This window comes from Bubalus bubalis, chromosome 1 (genome assembly GCF_019923935.1).
Source record: "Bubalus bubalis isolate 160015118507 breed Murrah chromosome 1, NDDB_SH_1, whole genome shotgun sequence".
Classification (NCBI taxonomy): domain Eukaryota; kingdom Metazoa; phylum Chordata; class Mammalia; order Artiodactyla; family Bovidae; genus Bubalus; species Bubalus bubalis.
In genome coordinates, this window is record NC_059157.1 from 90,559,730 (window position 1) to 90,573,344 (window position 13,615).

Below are 13,615 nucleotides of genomic sequence, written 5' to 3' on the forward strand. Positions count from 1 at the left end.
ATGAAATTCTAATAAAAATATGAGCTGGCTATTTTTCTTTAGACATTGATAAATTCATCCTAAGATTTAGCTAGGAATACAAAAGGACCTAGAGCCACCAAAACAACTTTAGAGAAATAAAAACAATGTTGGAGAACTAACACAACCCAATTGCAGCACTTATCATAAAACCACAGTGATCCAGACACTGTGGTATTGATGGAAAGGTAGTTAATAGATCAATGGAACAACTAGAGAACACCTAAATAGTTCCATGTATATATGGACAATTGGTTTTTGACAAAGGTACAAATTAAATTCAGTGGAGGAACAATAATTTTTCAACAAATACGGTGGAACAGTTTGATATCCTTAAGAAAATAAACTTGCATTCATATCTTGTATCATATACACAATTTGACTCAAAATGGATCATAGACTTAAATTTAAAAGTAGAAACCTTCTACAAGGAAACAGAGGAGAAATTTCTAGAAGGAAACAGAGGAGCTCTTTGTGATCTCTGATTAGTCAATGATTTCTTAACTGTAACACCAAAGATGCAATCTAAAAAAACCAAATCAATAAACCAAGCTTCATTAAAATTAAAAAAGAAGCCACACAGGGAGAAAATGTTTGCGAAATATGTACCTGAAAAAGATCTTCAACCAGAAAATATAAAGACTCTTAAAACTCAACAATAAGAAAATAAGCAACACAATAAAAATATAGAAAAAACGTAAAGAGACATATCAAAAAGGATATACAGATGGAAAATAAGGACATGAAAAGATGTTCAGCACCCTTAGTCATTAGGGATATGCAAAATAAAATCACAGATACTACTACATACTTTTTAAAAGGGGAACACATGTATACCTGTGGCGGATTCATTTTGATATTTGGCAAAACTAATACAGTTATGTAAAGTTTAAAAATAAAATTAAATTAAAAAAAATAAATAAAAGGGTTTAAATTAAAAAGGCTGACCATACTAAGTGTTGGAAAAGATGTGGAGGAACTGGAACCCTCATACACTGCTGACAGAAAGGCAAAACAGTACAACTGCTATGAAAAACAGTTTGGCAGTTCCTTAAAACGTTAAATATGCACTTACATATGATCTAGCCATTCCCCTTATAGCAATTTGTCCAAAAAGAATGAAAGCATATGTCTACACAAGACTTGTACATGAATGGTCATAGAATAGCATACTTTACTGGTAATGTAAAAATGCTGGAAACAACCCAAATGTCATGAAGTTTTAATAAATTATTATATATCTATGCAATAGAATACTCATAAGCAATAAAATGGAATAGTCTGTTGATACATATATCAACATGGATGCATCACCAAATAGTTATGGTAAGTAAAAGAAATCAGAAAGGAAGTTCATAATATATTATTTTCTATTATGTGAAACTCCAAAAATGCATATTAGTCTACAAAGATGATGCAGTTAAAGTGCTGCACACAATATGACAGCAAATCTGGAAAACTCAGCAGTGGCCACAGGACTGGAAAAGGTCAGTTTTCATTTCAATCCCAAAGAAAGGCAATGCTGAAGAATTTTCACACTACCATACAACTGTGTTCATTTCACATGCTAGCAAGGTAATGCTCAAAATCCTTCAAACTAGATTTCAACAGGTGAACCAAGAACTTCCAGATGTATAAGTTGGGTTTAGAAAAGGAAGAAGAACAAATGACCAAATTGCCATCATCCGTTGGATCACAGAAAAAGCAAGAAAATTCTAGAAAAATATCTACTTCTGCTTCATTGACCACTGAAGCCTTTGACTGTGTGGATCACAACAAACTGTGGAAAATGCTGAAAGAGATGGGAATACCAAATGACCTTACCTTCCTCCTGAGAAATATGTATGTAGGTTAAGAAGCAACAGTTAGAACTGGGCATGGAACAATGGAATGGTTCAAAATTGGGAAAACAGTACATCAAGGCCATATATTGTCCCTCTGTTATTTAACTCATATGCAGAGTACATTATGGGAAATGTCAGGCTGGATGAATCACAAGCTGGGATCAAGATTGCTGGAAGAAATATCAACAACCTCAGATATGCAGATGATACCATTCTAATGGCAAAAAGCAAAGAAGAACTAAAGAACCTCTGGATGACAGTGAAAGACAAGAGTGGAAAAAGCTGGCTTAAAATTCAACATTCAAAAAACTAAGATCATGACTTTGGATCCACCACTTCATGGCAAATAGATGGGGGAAAAGTGGAAACAGTGACAGAATTTCTTTTCTTGGGCTCCAAAATCACTGCAGACAGTGATTACAGCCATGAAATTAATAGATGCTTGCTTCTTGGAAGAAAAGTTATGACAAACCTAGACAGCATATTAAAAAGCAGAGACATTACTTTGCTGACAAAGATCCATCTAGTTAAAGCTATGTTTTTTTCAGTAATCATGTATAGATGTGAGAGTTGGCTATAAAGAAGGCTGAGTGCCAAAGAATTGATGCTTTCGAATTTACAGTGCTGGAGAAGAATTTTGAGAGTCCCTTGGACAGTAAGGAGATCAAAAGAGTCAATCCTAAAGGAAATCAACCCTGAATATTCATTGGAAGGGCTGATGCTGAAGCTCCAATATTTTGGTCACCTGATGTGAAGAGCCAACTCACTGGAAAATATCCTGATGCTGGGAAAGATTGAGGGCAAGAGGAAAAGGGGACGACAGAGGATGAGATGGTTGGTTGGCATCACTGACTCGATGGACATGAGTTTGAGCAAACTCCGGGAGATAGTGAAGGACAGGGAAGCCTGGCATGCTGTAATCCATGAGGTTGCAAAGAGCTGGACATGAGTTGGTGACTGAAAAACAACAGCAACAATCTGTAATATGAGACTAGAGGTTAGGTGGGAGGAGTGAAGAGGAGGGATTATAAAGGTACATGATGAAACTTTCTGAGGCGTTGTAGTACTCATTATCTTGATTGTGACGATGGTTACATGAATATATACATATATTAAAATTTATCAAATTTTATACTTCAGAAAAACAGATCACAAAAGGAAACACTGGTCTATATCATATAATATCTTTTACTTTGGTAGATTAGATTACTGTTCAAAAATATTCTCTATATTCATGGAAAGAGTATATTTCCCCTATCTTCAATTTGAACTTAGCTCTGTGGCTTTCTTTTGCCGTTGAATATTGGCAGGTATAACACAAGGAGGTTGAAATGTTGTTGTATATCTGGACTCCTCCTCTCTTTACTTTGAATCATTAGGAGAATGGCTTCTTCTGGGTCACTGTTAGTCTTTCATCTTGGGTACCAAAATGAACAGATGTGGAGCAGACCTTAGGCTAACCTTTAGAGACCCAGCTCTACCTGCTAGAAACAGAATCACCCAGCTAAGCACATCCTAAATCAGTTGACCTCCATGTGACTTGTAGACATATGAGAAATAAATCCGTTTTAGGGTATGCTACTAGGTTTCCCTGATGGCTTAGTGGTAAAGAATCTGCCTGCCAATGTGGGGGACACAGGTTCAAACCCTGATCCAGGAAGATACCACATGCAACGGGGCAACTAAGCTCATGCACCACGACTACTGAGCCTGTGCTCTAGAGCCCAGTAGTCATGACCACTGAAGCCTGTGTGCCTTTAGAGCCCATGCTCTGCAACAAGTGAAGCCACTGCCATGAGAAGTTCTTTCACTGCAACTAGAGAGTAGCCTCTGCTTGCCACAACTAGAGAAAAGCTCATGTAGCAAAGAATACCCAACACAGCCAAAAATAAATAGGTAGAAAAAAAAATTAAAAAAAGAATATGCCACTAAGATTTTGTAGTTACTACACAACAACAGTTGACTAATATACCCAACAAAGATAGCTTTCTTAAAAGTAAGATTTGTAGCAGATCATACGTACCTTTGAATCTGGGCTTCCCAAGAGGATCAGTTTCTCTTGTTGGACTTGAGCTAAAGTCAGTGATGTTATCTGAGGATGGATGATACAATGAAAAAGTAGTAAAGGCTATAAATATTTATAATGCCTCCTGGTCAATTGCATGCAACTTTGGTTTCCATATTATTATAATCCATATTATAACTGTGTCCTGCTGCAGGTGTTCTGAAGAGTAATAAATGATTTAAAGATTACAACTGGGCTTCCCTTGTAGATCAGTTGGTAAAGAGTCTGCCTACAATGCAGGAGACATGGGGTTCTATTCCCAGGTCAGGAAGATCCCCTGGAGAAGGAAATGGCAACCAACTCCAGTATTCTTGACTGGAGAATCCCATGGACAGATGAGCCTGGCAGGCTACAGTCCATGGGGTTGCAAGAGTCAGATACGACTTAGTGACCAAACCACCACCACCAAAGATTACAACCAAGTAGCTAATATGCATTCATATATTAAGTTATGTGTGATTAGGAATGACATGTGATTTAGGAATAAGGACGAGGTAATCTAGATCTTTTGAGGAAGACTTTATTAAAGATCTTGGCACTTCCTTCTATGTCATTAGAAGTAAGTGTAATTTTAAATTAAAATGTCCCTATCAATCATAAAATTGAATAAAATGTATTGATCCAGAACTGGGACTCTTTTCTCCCTAATTTGAAATCCTCTGGTACTTTGTGGCTAAGCATCCAGTGGAACTTGACTGACATACTCACCAAGATCTTCTCCTGAGGCAGGAGCTGTTGGTTGCTTTTTATCTGTCTCCATTCTCTCCAACGGGGCTTCTGTAGGTATGAGTGTTGCCCTCAAGGGTGGGGAAGTTACTCGGTCTGATGAAATGATTCCTATAATGCAGAGCCAAAGGAGTCAGGTTTCATAGGGAGCCCTGCAGAGTTCCCCATTTACCTATTCAACAAATATTTATTAAGGAGTTACCATGTGACTTGGCACTATATGCCAGGATTAGAGAGAAAATAAGACTTGGTGTCCTTGATTGATTGGGAGATAGGTGTAAGCCAAATTATACTGAAGCATTATAAATATTGTGAAAGCATAAGACAAGGTCTCAGAGAAGACAAGTCTATGGGGAAAGATGATGGGTGCTGGGGGGAAGACAGAAATGCCTTCCTAGAGGGTGTGGTCAGTAGGTAGGCATGAGAGCTGTATTCTAGGTGGAGTTTACAGGAAGAACACAGTCAGGGAAGCATAAAGTCATGTGGCACATTGAATTTGGAGGCATGAGAGCCAAGAATGGCAGGAAACAATGAGAGCAGAGTAGGGGGGCAGGCAGGGAAGGGCAGTCCATGGAGGGCCTTGCATACCATGGATTTAGATATTATTTTTAGATGACAGGGCCCATTAAAAATTTTTCACTAGGGAAGTAACATGATCAGATAAGGAGAGAGTGAACAGTTAGGCTGCAAGGCTGGTGACAGACAGAGAAATCAAGAACGAAAGCAGTTGTGTAGGCAAGGACAGAGGAGAACTATGTAAGAAGCAGTGAGACTAGATGGAAGGGGTTTTACATGAAAGATATCAAGAGGATGGAGTGGCCAGACTATAGATTAAATGATAGGCATGGGAGATGGGGGAAGAAGAAAAAGGTTTATAAGGTAATGACTGATTCTGGCCTTGTGGCCAGACCAGTGTTACTCTGAGATGCTGTATTCAACAATGTCTCCTCTGCTCTAAAAACACATGTAGGTCTTCCAAATAGGATCCATCCCATGGTCTATGCAAATATGGGTAGAATAGAGTGGAGGCTAGTAGTAGTGTTCGTCGCTCAGTTGTGTCCGACTCTCTGTGACTCTATGGGCTGTAGCCCACCGCTCCTCTGTCCAAGGGATTCTCCAGGCAAGAATACTGGAGTGGGTAGCCATTCCCTACTCCAGGGGATCTTCCTGACCCAGGGGTTGAACCCAGGTCTCCTGCATCGCAGGCAGATCCTTTATCATCTGAGCTACAATCTGTTGTTAAGCGGAAGTTAGATTAGCTTTTATAGTCTTCATGGGAAAAGGTATTGTTCTCAGGTGATAGAGAGTCAAAGAGTAAGGACTGATGTAAGGACTGTGGCCCAGCATGGAATCATGGATGATGGGCTCCTGGTCCTGGTGGGAGTGGGCCCCAGTGAGAGGATGAGTGAAAACCATGAGATGCTGCACTGCTGCCAGCAGGAGCTTTTTTGAGTGGGTAGAGCCAGCAGGAAATGCGTGGATGGTATTTTCATCCTGGCAAGGAGAGCGGGACTGAGAGGCCTCCGTAGATCTGGAGATGGGGGACAGGTGGAGATGCCTCGTGGGAGACTAAGACTGTGCTCAGAGGCACATGTGCAAGAAGGCATGTTTTCAGAGAACTCCCAGAACACTGAACTGATTTCTTGAATTCCAAAAGCACTTTCTTTGATGGTCATCAGGCCAGATGTGTACAACTGATCTCATTTGTGTTTGGCTCTTCAGTTTAGGGCTTCCGTGGTGGCTCAGATTGTAAAGAATCTGCCTGCAATGTGGGAGGCCTGGGTTCAATTCCTGGGTCAGGAAGATCCTCTGGAGAAGGGAATGGCAACCCACTCCAGTATTCCTGCCTGGAGAATTCCATGGACAGAGGAGCCTGGCCGGCTACAGTCCATGGGATTGCAGACAGCAGGACACAAATGAGCAACTAAAACTTTCACTTTCTTTCCTCAATGTAGACATTTCTTTTGAATTAGAGATGGCTAGCAAAGGGTGGGGAGGGCACTAGAGTTAATCTCAGAAGTGGGATGTGTTTATACCATCCCACAGGCTGGATGAGTTATACCGAAGCTACACTTATTGATGGGAGTGAACAAGGTTTTACATGGCAGGAACCAAGGCCATGGAGCTGCAGCTGAAGACACACAGCCTTGCAGGAGAGCTCTGTGGAGGGAGGTTCCCCTAACTTCCATGGAGGACACTGGAGCATCACTTTCAGTCTGACCTGAAAGCTATAGAAGCTCAAGTCTCAGCTGCCCCAGGTTACAGTTAATGAAGAAAACCTGGTCTCCTCACTGGGGCCATGTCCCCAGACCTTGACTCAAGCAGGCACCACCAGCATGGATGATAGGCTGATTCCTCCTTTAGCTGATGGGAAAACAACCCAGAGGCCACTGTCCCCTAGTACATCATGGAAGCTTCTCCACCACATCCTCCTTTCATCCTGTGAAAAGAGTGACATCCATGCCCTTTCTCATAAATCCTTATCAGTTTCATCTTCCACAGTTGTACTTAACAGCATTATCCTGATTCCCACTACAGAATATTTACGAGATAAACATGAGGGAAGAGGGGGGAAAAGATGGAGAACATGCTGTAATCTGCTGGCAGGTCCAGTGGAACAGCCTTTAAGAGGAGTGAGATGAAGCTTTGCTCTGAACTGGGCTCGCTGATTCTTAATTTCACTCATATATTCACTCAATGATTACCAGATTCACTCAGTAAGGACTGGATTTGGTTCTGGGAATTCAGAGAAAGTGTCATCTGTCATCATAGAGCTCATGATCTAGTAGGGGAAGACAAGGACATGAACAAGTAGATATAAAACAGAGGTTTGCTCTAACAGAGGTATGTTTCAAGGACAAATAGGACAGAGAAGCAGTGTTAGGTCTACTTTGGGGAGCTATAGGAGGCTTCTTTAAGACAAGGATGAAGTATGAGTGTCCCAGGTGACTGGGCGAGGTCATTCTATAGGAAGAAGACATGCCACAGCCTAGAGGTGAGAGGCAGTCTGCCTTGTTGCATAGACTAGGCCTGCTCAGTCACCCTAAGTATCCCAGTCTCCAGTCTTTCCCCTGGACCCATAATACTGAGGTCAGCATGAAGGCTGGTGGACAGGGGAGCTACCAAGGAGATGTAAAGGATTTTATCTCAAGAGACAGAATGTTAAGTGGAGGACATTTTCCATTACCCCTGGTGGGTTGGCAGCACAAAACGTCTAGTCCAAAATAATCCATTTGTTGAAGAGCTTGTGACTGCTTCCATCTCAGCACCAAGCACCCAGCATCTAAGAAGCAAACTGACCTAGATGGACAAGGATGGTGGCTGTCACCCCACCCACCCAGAATCAGGACAGGAGTCCTTAAAGTTGTAACTGACAGTGTCTGGTCTTTGGGGCCAACACATGCCGAGGGCTGTCTGTTGCTTGAGCTAGCACACCAAGAAGGGCTGGTGGTTGACCAGTAAAACTGAAATCAAGGAGGGATAAGGAAGGTATGTGACTGACATACCTGCACTTCCTGGCTTTCCGGTGACATTGTTGGGTGGTAAAGGCTTTCTTCGTGGGGGCATAGGTCTGGGTGGCAAGGGTGGGCGACGAGTACCTGGGATTATGGCTAAGAGATAATATTACAGATAAAGTGGTCATAAGGATTCACTCTACAAAATCACAGGTTTTTTTTTAAAAAAAATACAATATTTGACAAGTAGCTGTCGGGTGACAGAATAGATTCTACGGAAAAGTGCCTGTGAGTAATACTTTCTAATGTTTTTCTAAATTAGTGCTTGTAATGTACCCAGGGATAATAAAGCACACGAGTTAATGGGGAAAATATTCTCTAATTATGGATAAAAATATATCAGTGAACCTGCCCTTTGAAAGGCTGTACAAATGTACCGAATTTAACATCTTTTGCTTCTCGTATAGATTCAACAGTAGCATTTCTGAGTTTCATTGTCTCCAATTGCCTTTGCTTTGCAGACTACAATTCTTGCACCATTTTTGAGTAAAGCATATAATTTCCCCTTTAGTAGGTGTTCCACTCCATCCCCCAACTATATTACGTAATTATAATTAAACCAACACTTTTTAGAACTTCTCAAATGATTACAACAAAGTAGCCCCTAATGGCAGAAGCAATAAGCCTTGCCCATGCAGGTCAGAGCCACCCCACAAGGGCACCTGGCCTGGCAGCTGTAAGTGGAAGGCAAAATTTCACACCCACTCTGCTCTCTCACCCACCCTGAGCCTTCATGCAAGGACGCCAACCCAGAGGAAAGACACATTTTTCTAAATGGTTTGCCTGAAGGGCAGAGAGGAGAGAAATCTTTTTATAATCTTCACAAAGGCTGACAAGGCTAAAGTTACTGAAGCAGTCCACCTTAACCCAAATTTTCTTTGAAGTCCTGTGTTATAAGCTTAAAAATTCATCTCTTTCTTTGCATAATGTATTGGTTTAATAATCTTCAAGCAAAATTGACAATCCAAGAAAATGCCCTGTGACTTTAAGTACTTCCTGGGATATTAGGAATTGTGCACATGCGTGCATGAGTGTGCATATGCTGGGGGTAGGGAGGAGTGAGTCGTGATGATAGAATAGAGATGTCTCACCCAGACAGTAATACATCAGAGTAGGTTTCACAGCATCCTTCTACAAAGCACGGAGCTCTTATTCAATGCAAAGATATTACCACTTCCTAATTTTGGCCTATTATATAGAGAACAGTCTCAAAGTAGAAACATAAATCATTTCTGGAAAAAGGATATTATAATAAACTACATAAGAGGAAAACTTGTATATGATGAAAACTAGAATCCACAGTTACTTTTCAGCATTTGATCCAATGTGGCCCCTCGGGATATTATGTGAAGTAATTATTAAATCAGTTCCTCATTAGAGGTTCTTATTAATATTCAATTTGTGCACAAAGCACTTTTCATTTTCCCAAATAGTTTAGTATGTTTATCTAGCGATACCCAGGTACTGTTAGCATGGATCTGATGCTTTGAGGACTGAGCGTGCTACTTGTTTTGTGGCAGCACATATAACTTGCAGCTACAAGTTTCAGAGCAGAACTGAGTGAGGGAGTCAGCCTCTTATTCCTTACCTGGTTTTTTTGTGGGGTGAGACGAATCCATTGATACATTTCTACCAGTACCAGATGGCAGTGGGACTTGCTTGACCCCTGTGAGCAGAGATAATGACAGAATAACTAGATAGCTAAAATGTGATAAACATTCTTCACAGAAGCTTCATAGAATTGTCAGTGATAATGTGCATTTTTTTTTTAAGAACAAGGATACTGGTGTTTTTGTGCCTAGACATTTTGATTGGCTGCTCCTGTCTGCATACAGAAAAAAATATCTAAAGCCCTACTGCATTCATTGGTTGTGATTTTTTTCTCTGAAGATTTAGTGTTTGATTTTTTGATCGTGGCTTTGTATTAATTTTCTATGTTGCCCACCCTGTACTGCCTGCCTGGGTGTTATTGTCTTGCCAGAAGGATTTCATCTACAGTGATTGACTACTTTTTTTTTTTTTTTTGCCAATATTCATGTGTAAATTCTGTGGTTTTAAAAAATATTTTTCTCTAACTCCTCTACCCCAATAAAACCCCTTATAATTCCAACATGTTTGGGTTTGTACCTAATGAATTGACTTTAAAAATATTCTTTGAGAAGCCTTGGTTAGCAGGCTGGTTAGGCCACAGACTGGATCTGTACTCTTGAAATTTGTAAATTAGGCCTGGGCATGCCTTGAACTCCAAATTGCTGTTTGGAAGAAACTGATCTGAAAATTACCCTGCATGCTCTTTTATCTCCTAAGTCTCTCAAACATAATCTGTTGGTTATTACTAAGTCATTCACCTAAATACCCGTGCTAGGATTTTGGGTAGAGATCCTAAGGGTAGAGGGAACCAACTTACTTTTTGTCCTATGTTTTAAAAGTTATTATTCTTTTACATTATAAAATAGTCTTCCCTGACATGGCTGGCAGTCTCCATTAAGGAATAATAAGAACAGATATTTAGAATCTCAAGAGTGAATATTATCTTAGATATAGTGGCTCATCTTGAACTTCCCAGGTGGTGCAGTGGTAAATAACCTGCTTGCCAAAAAACAAACAAAAAAAGAACCTGCTTGTCAGTGCAGGAGACACAAGAAACATGGGTTCGATCCCTGGGTCAGGAAGATCCCCTAGAGAAGGAAATGGCAACCCACTTCAGTATTCTTGCCTGGAAAATGCCATGGACAAGAGGAGCCTGGTGGGCTATAGTCCATGGGGTTGCAAAGAGGTGGATATGACTGAGTGTGTGCACACACACACACGCGCACACACACACACACAATGGCTCATCCTAAAAAATGAACCCATGCTCTGAGGACATGTGTGTGTGTGCTCACTATAATATGTACTAAAAATAAGAATAAACATTGAATTAATATACTGGCTATTACATTAACAAGAACAAGCACAGTCACAGCCCTGTTTTGAGTGCTGTTCCAGGACTCTGTAGGGACATTACACACTCAGCCTCGTGTAATATGTAGGCAGAGATATTAAGTACACAACAGAAGCTTTGCTTGCCAAAAATTAGATGACATTTTCACATTAATTTATGAAATTATTAATCATGATTGTATTATAATGAAAATTAATCAGTCCAGGGATTGAACCCAGGTCTCCCACATTGTAGGCAGAGTCTTTACCATCTGAGCTACCCAAGAAACTCATTAATATATTACTAACATCATGCGAAGAGTTGACTCATTGGAAAAGACTCTGATGCTTGGAGGGATTGGGGGCAGGAAGAAGAGGGGACAACAGAAGATGAGATGGCTGGATGGCATTACCAGCTCAATGGACGTGAGTTTGAGTGAACTCCGGGAGTTGGTGATGGACAGGGAGGCCTGGCGTGCTGCGATTCATGGTGTCACAAAGAGTTGGACATGACTGATCGACTGAACTGAACTGAACATTAATTATAATAATAATTATGATTAACATTAATTTATGAAACCTAATATTGCAATTCCACATCCTCTGCTGTTTGAATAACAGATAATATATAAAATCATGGTGAATGTTTGTATGGAGCCAGGGATCAAATGCTGTTTATCTGTGGTGGGAATAAAATGTTTCTGCGGTCACTGACTATTTTGTGGCTCATCCCACAGGCACTGTGAGAACAGCTCATGGGTCTTCCTCCTGAGCCCTCCTCTGAGTGGTGATGGGAGTGGGAAGTGACTCACCTGGGTGGTTACTCTGTGGCTTAGGGGAATGCAATTCATTTGTGTCACCAGGATAACCTGGTCTGCTGATATCTGATTTACCACAATTTTTCAAAGGTAAAATCACATTATATCCTCTGGCATGCTAGCAGGCTATGTGTGCTTTCAGTAGACCCTTATCCACAGTCTTTTTCCAAATCTTTCCACCCTTAGAAAAACAAAGTATGTTGATCCAATACTGCACAAGCACCTTAGATATTCAAGACCTGATTTGATCCATACATCCCTTCTGGCTGGGAGATACCACTGGGGTCTCACAGAGGAGGAAACCCAAGGCAAGGGGAGGACTTGTCCAGGGTCTCACAGTTAAATGGAGGCGTTCACGCCCACGTATGCCCAGCTCCCAAGCCCATTTCTTGAGCACTACGTGGGATAGTACAGGGTGCCTTTTTCTGTCATCATCTTCCCTCCAATAAAGAGAAGGCCCAAAGTGGCATCACTGGTGCTAAAGCCTAGACTTAAAACCTGACTTAACTGCAGTTTTGACCTTCCCCAGAAATGTAATCTCAATCAACCAGTCTGGAAATTTCTGGTCAGCCCCTGTGAGGTAATCTGTCACAGGAGCCCTCTTCATCCTCCAGAAGAAGAGGTGACCTACAATGGTAAAACCCACGCAAATCCCTTCTACCTCAAAAGGTGTCCTGGCTTCAACATAGTATTTTCTTTGGGTAGTAATTCCCTTGCCCCACAGTTGTTCCTGTACATGTGCTTACAGCAGGGGAAGGGGAGGGTGGGCACACTGGCAGAGTAGCATCGCCATGCATCCTCTACCATGTATGAAACAGACAGCTAGTGGGAAGCGGCTGCACAGCACAGGGAGCTCGGCTCAGTGCTCTGCGATGACCTAGAAGGGTGGGATGGGGGTGAGAGGGAGGTCCAAGAGGGAGGGGAATACGTATATAGACACACACACATGTACACTCACACACAGGTACACACATATGCACACATGTACACTTTGTTGTACAGTAGAAACTAACACAAATTGTAAAGCAACTGTCTTCTAATAAAAAAATAAAACTTCCATTTCGCACAAGTCTTTGGAGTGCCATTCTAGTCACTACGTAGGATGCAGCTTGATTCATAAATTGCTGAATGCATGCTGTGATAAGTCGCTTGAGTTGTGTCCAACTCTTTGTGACCCTATGGACTGTAACCCACCAGGCTCCTCTGTCCAGGGAATTCTCCAGGCAAGAATACTGGAGTGGGTTGCCTTGCCCTCCTCCAGGGGATCTTCCCCACCCAGGGATCGAACCTGGTCTCTTACCATCTCTGGCACTGGCAGGCAGGTTCTTTACCACTAGCACCACCTGGGAAGCCCAATAAAGCCAATTAAATCATCAAATTTACTTGGCTGGATTTTTTTTTTTAATGCTTCTCTTTTGCCTCACAATGACTCTGACTTTAGCTCTCAGGTCCTATACTCTGTATTTCGGGTGTCTGAAGTGCCACCACTGGGTGAGGGCTAAACAACCACAGCTGGCAAGCAGGTACCATGCAGTCATGCCACTGATATGTGGGAGTCAGAGAGAAATGCAAGGATGACGTGGTTTTCTAACCACGAATATGCAGATCCACCAAGTCATGGGCTGGTGAAATGGAGAACTTAGAATCTAAAACTCTGCAGGATTACTTTATGAATAAGAGAAAAAATAGAAACATTCCTGGCCTCTT

The 13,615-nt window shown here is 41.4% G+C and overlaps 1 protein-coding gene across 50 annotated transcripts in view; it reads right to left on the bottom strand.

Moving 5' to 3' along the window:
• LOC102400543 (ABI family member 3 binding protein) overlaps positions 1-13,615 on the bottom strand; it is a 295,359-nt gene that overhangs the window by 41,860 nt on the left and 239,884 nt on the right. For all 50 annotated transcript variants that reach the window (XM_044941166.2, XM_044941140.2, XM_044941123.2 and 47 more), the window contains 4 exons: positions 9,757-9,834; positions 8,160-8,264; positions 4,636-4,764; positions 3,886-3,954 (listed from right to left, as the gene is read on the bottom strand). In XM_044941166.2, the coding sequence (XP_044797101.2) occupies positions 3,886-3,954; positions 4,636-4,764; positions 8,160-8,264; positions 9,757-9,834 (381 nt within the window). The remainder of the gene's footprint in view (positions 1-3,885; positions 3,955-4,635; positions 4,765-8,159; positions 8,265-9,756; positions 9,835-13,615) is intronic.